Here is a 5,469-nt window from a genome sequence, read left to right on the forward strand (position 1 = left end):
CACCTGGAGTACTGCCTCCAGCTCTGGAGCCCTCAGCATAAGAAAGACACAGACCTGTTGGAGCGAGTCCAGAAGAGGGCCACAAAAATGATCAGGGGGATGGAACACCTCTCCTGTGAAGAAAGGCTGAGAGAGTTGGGGTTGTTCAGGCTGGAGAAGAGAAGGCTTCAGGGAGACCTTCTTGCAGCCTCTCAGTACTTAAAGGGGGCTTCTAAAAAAGATGGCAGCAAACATTTTAGCAGGGCCTGTTACAACAGGACAAGGGGGAATGGCTTTAAACTAAAGGGGGTTAGATTTAGACTAGATATAAGGAAGACATTTGTTATGCTGAGGGTGGTGAGACACCGGCACAGGTTGCCCAGAGAGGTGGTGGATGCCCCATCCCTGGAAACATCCCAGGTCAGGTTGGACGGGGCTCTGAGCAACCTGATCTAGTTGAAGATGTCCCTGCCCATGGCAGGGGGGTTGGCCTAGGTGACCTTTGGAGTTCCAACCCAAACTATTCTACTCTACTCTACTCTACTCTACTCTACTCTACTCTACTCTATTGTATTCTATTCTATCTTACGCCTCTTAATAACATGGGCCAATGTGGAGTTTGTCCAGCTGGGGGATCCTGCACTAGAACCACTTTGGACAGCATTTGCATGGAAAGGCTGTGAAAAGTAAGCCCAAAAAAGAAAAACCTGCTTTGTAGCCCACCCTGTCACTGTCCACCTCAGAGTGTATCCCATCTTTGCTCTAAACACTCATTTGGTAGGTGAAGGTAGTAATAAACTGTCCCTTCAGTGTTTTCTTCTCTAGGGCAAACATACCCAACTCTCCCAGCCTCTCTCTTCTTGCACCCAGTGCCCTGACCACCCTGCAGCCTCCATCGGACTCACTCCTGGCTGTCCGTGGCTTTTGTGCTGAGCACCCAAAACCGGACATGGAGGTCTGGATGTGGCCTCCTAAATGCCAGCTGGAGGGGAATCAACACTTTTCTCCTGCCACTGGCTATGCTCTGGCTCACGCAGCCCAGCCTGCAGTTGTCTTTCACCGCCACAAGGATGCAGCACTGCCTCACGTCACCTGTTGGGCCACCAGGTCCTTTTTTTGCAGTGCTCATGACCTCTCCAGGAGCAGGTCCCACCTACTAATCCATTTGATGAGGGAGAGCAGGGTCTGCTGCCAGAGTGGGTAGCGGGAGGAGAGAGGGAACAAGAGAGCATAAAAACCATCCTCATGCAGAGAGCTAGGAAAAGTTCAAGCACCTTATAGTGGTTGCTTTGAGATATCAGGTTTTTATATTATCATGTCAGCATAACCCCTTTATCAGGTGCAAAACCACAGAAACAGAAGCTCAGATTTTTAAAAGGAAACCCTTTTCTGCTGATCAATGCCATCTTACATTAATGGCTTTAAACTAAAGGGGGGTAGATTTAGACTAGATATAAGGAAGACATTCTTTATGCTGAGGGTGGTGAAGCACTGGCACAGGTTGCCCAGAGAGGTGGTGGATGCCCCATCCCTGGGAACATTCCAGGCCAGGTTGGATGGGGCTCTGAGCGACCTGATCTAGTTGAAGATGTCCCTGCCCACGGCAGGGGGGTTGGACTAGATGGCCTTTAGAGGTCCCTTCCAACCCAAACTATTCTATGATTCCCCATGCTAACTGAAGGGGAGTCTGGATCCTTTTGGGACTAAAAGCAGCTAGGATCAGCAGAGCCTTTTAAACCATACAAGTGGGACAAATGCCGGTGGGAGAGCTTCCCCTGGGCCTGGGCTGTGCTACCCTCGTGCCTTAATTGTGAACCTCCGTCTCCCTCTAATGGCTGCAGACCTCTGGGCCTCACTGCCTGTCCTGAGCGTGCTGGTGCCTGGGGTGAGCGAGGGTAGAGAGGAGCCAGGTTTTTAATAGACCTGGTATAAGAAAGGGATTGATCCCATGTGAGGTAGTCAGGAGGGAGCTACTTGCTCAGGCCTTTCCTCTCTTTCTCATTTAATTCCCCACGGTTAGTGATTTACCTGAAGTTTAAAATGAATTCTTTTTCCCCATGGAGGGCGAGACTCCTCCTAATCCTGGAGGACTGCTGGTAGCACCAGTCTCTGTTTTTACAGGCAAATCTATCACTTTATTAGAAAAAGGAGTCTATAGAAATCCTGCTTGGTCTGTTTGGGGCACTGCAGAGGAAGCCAAGGAGATAGGAGGCGGTTTTCCTGCTGGGATTTGCCCAGGGAGCTGGCTGAGCAGAGCAAGACAGCAAAGCAGTAATGGGAGGAGCTGCTGGGTCTCCCACTGCACCTTTAGATGGTGGCAGAGAGCTTCTGCTTCCCCGGTGCTGCCCCAGGAGCACCTGCTGGGAGAGACTGTGGTGTAGGGCAGGTGTGCAGACATGTGCTTCGGGACTTTGCCCCTTACATATATACACTAGGAAATCAAAATATTGACCAAGCACAACAACTGTTTCCTGCTGTCTATGAAAATGTTATTGTCAAGGAACAGCTGGAATTGAAAGTTAGTTTTCCCTCCGATTGCAATTTTATAACCACAGACTATTGATGCTGATCACCCGTCCGATGCAGACAGGGCCAGCTCAGGGTCACGGCATCAGAGGAGACCTTCTGCAGCGTCCTCTCTCCTTCCTGTTGCGCCAGGGACTATCCCACCCAACCCATTTCATAATCTGCTCAGCAGTGCTTTGTCCAGGGACAAAATTGCAGAGCGGGGGACACCTGGGAAAAGCTTGCTCTGGTCCCAGGGTGCCGGACTGTGTGACCCGCATGCAAACAGGGTGTGCTCCCCTGAGATGCTGGTGCAACCGCGCTAAGCCTGGACAGACAGTAAGCTCCTGTCTGAGGGCTGCTAATGAGTCTCGTTACTTTAGTCAAGCCTTCTTCTAAATACCACCCTGCGCTGCTGCTTTTAGTATGTCTCTGGGTAACTTTTCAACACCAAGATCTGTTCCCACAGATGGTAAATCTTGTCCTAAAAGCGTGATTACTGCCATTATTTTACACAAAGGAGTGATATAACAACAGGGAAGAGTTTTTTCCAGGAGTAGGTATTAGAAACAGCTTTAAAAAATTGAAAATAAATCAGACAGACAGCAGGAATCCAGCTGCAATCTGTTTAATATGACTGGTACAGCCAGCGAATATAATTGATCCAGTAACAGTAAAAACCTCTCAGGCTGCGAACACTGTAACGGAGTTGTATCGGTTTGAAGTTCAAAGCCTGAGCACCTGCTCAGAGTTACTTAACTTCTCACTAACATCTTTTCTGTTGCAGGAATAACTGGTGTGGTCAAAAAAGAAAGGCAATGCACTCTATGAGTTTAACATGGATACAATAAGGGGTAAAATAAGGCCAAAGCTTCTCTGGGGGTTAAGAATGGGAACAGGGGGAGAAAAATAACCTCAGACATCAGCTGCAGAGCTTGCTGTTTTCACAACTACTTCTTTATCTCCTTTACCACAGCCATTTTGAAGCACAGCGACTCTTCTTGGAGTGGCTTGAACGTTTGACTCTCCCTGCGTGATGCTGCGTCGAGTGCTGGGTGGCCCGTGGGTAGAGGCACTTGGACTTGCTTAGGTATTGTGTCGATGAGCTCTTGTGCTTGGCTCCCTCCTGTGGCAGCGAGCATTTGGCTGCATGTTGCGAGGAGCGCTCCTTTATTCCCTGTCCAGGGGGGCACTTGGGCACGGGTGGCTGTGGCTGGCACTTGGTTACACACTGCTGCGAGGAGTAGGTGGTGATGCACTCCTGAGTCGGGTAGCCCTTCATGCACTTCTGCTGGGGGAACCCGCTCACGTACTCTTGCAGCAAAGGCTGCGTTCTGCACTGCTGCGGGGGGCACTCAGTGACTCCCCGCAGCGGCGGGGAATAGCTGCTGGTCATCCCCTGCAGGGACTGGAGCCCCGTGCCATACTGCGGCGAAGAGCATTTGGATATCTTCTGTGACCTGCATTCGCCCTTGCACGAGGACGAGTACTTGATCCCACACGGTGGGAACCTGAGTTTGCCTGGCTCTGGGCACCTGGGTGCGCATGGTGGGAGGCTTTTGGCCATACGCTTTTTCTCGGGGCAGCTGGTCTCACAGGGTTGGAAACCCTGCATTGTGCTCAGCTTCATGCTGGGCTTCCTGCAGGGCAGAAGGCGAGTGGTCTCGCAAGGCTCAGGGTACAGCAGGACATACTGCTGTACATAGGGCTGACAAGACAGCAGCGATGTCTGGGTCACACTTGGCTGTGGGCACACGTAAGTGAAAGGTTGCGTGTAGCTTTGCCATCTCGGTATCGGGCTCTTGATCACGCTCACTGGGTGGCATGTGGTACTGCACACATCAGCCTTGGGCATGCACTGCTGGATGCTTTCGGTGATGTAGCCCGATCCCGGCAAGTACAGGTGTTTATACCGCTCCCCATAATAGTGCATGGTCATGCAACGCGCTTATGCCTGAAAGAAGAAGGAAAAAGACAGACAGTTCACATAGGCATCGGCTATTTTTTGGGATGCAGGACTCGGAGTTTCCACGCAGACATCTCAACATGGCAAGCCCACACCCTAGCTCTCCTGAAGGTCAGAGACTCTTGGTGACTCAAGACCAGGCTGTGATTACCCAGGTGAGGAGAGGACAGTCTGTTCTCAGCTTGTGCCCCCACACCCTTCTCTTAAGAGCCCAGAAACCTTCAGGGGTTGGAGCCAGGCAAACTGGGGAGTTTTCATGCCGCCCTTCAAAGACCAGCTAAGTGTCCATCAAAGCATTTCACCAAGGAGAATTGACATTATGACCCTCTGTCTTACTTCCTGGAAACCTTCTGTGTCCCCACCAGGATGTCCTTTCAAGTTTATGTCCTGCAACTCCCAAGCACCAGAGATGAAAGGCAAGCCAAAATTAAAGGTGTGTCCATGCCGTAATACTCAGGTGTGGTTGCAGTTCACGCAGGCAAACCCAAGCTGAGGTTAAATTAGCTAGCTGAGGGTAAAGATAGGTTTGTGGCAGCACAGAGCTCAGCACGTATGACCCGCCTGGCTGCCTGCCAATTCACGGTCCCACAGGGGTCTGCTGGGCTGGCAGCATGCAATTACAGGCTCTGAGCTTGCTACCATAGCATCAGCTTTGCTGCCTCTGCGAGTCTTGCAGTCCCAGCTTCATACTATTGCGTAGGCATCCTCAGGAAAAGAAAAAAGGAAATACAACAGGATAGTTCCTAAGTATTTGGTGAAACCATAGCAGGAAAGGAGAAGCTATCAAGACAAAATCTCAGCTGGTGCTAACTGGTCAAGTTTAACTGAGTTGGGAGAATTACACCTATTTAAAGCAGCCTCCAGTCCTGCACTACAGTCATACCAAGCCACAGTGTCCTGGTTTTGTTATGGTAACCCGAAGACCCACTGTCAAAATGCCTGGCATAGCAGCTCTGATAGTGAAACCTCATCCTGGCAGCCCCTGTGCGAGCAGCACGGAGGGGAGTCTAGCCGATACT

General features: G+C 50.8%; 1 protein-coding gene across 1 annotated transcript; it reads right to left on the reverse strand.

Moving 5' to 3' along the window:
- Window positions 1–3,451: 3,451 nt before the first annotated feature.
- LOC109279297 lies at window positions 3,452–4,417 on the reverse strand. Its single transcript, XM_019470483.1, has one exon. The coding sequence runs from the start codon at window positions 4,415–4,417 to the stop codon at window positions 3,452–3,454; it is 966 nt and encodes a 321-aa protein (XP_019326028.1).
- Between the last annotated feature and the right edge of the window lie 1,052 nt (window positions 4,418–5,469).

Source organism: Aptenodytes forsteri, unplaced genomic scaffold, assembly GCF_000699145.1.
Source record: "Aptenodytes forsteri isolate BGI_AS27 unplaced genomic scaffold, ASM69914v1 Scaffold847, whole genome shotgun sequence".
Lineage (NCBI taxonomy): Eukaryota > Metazoa > Chordata > Aves > Sphenisciformes > Spheniscidae > Aptenodytes > Aptenodytes forsteri.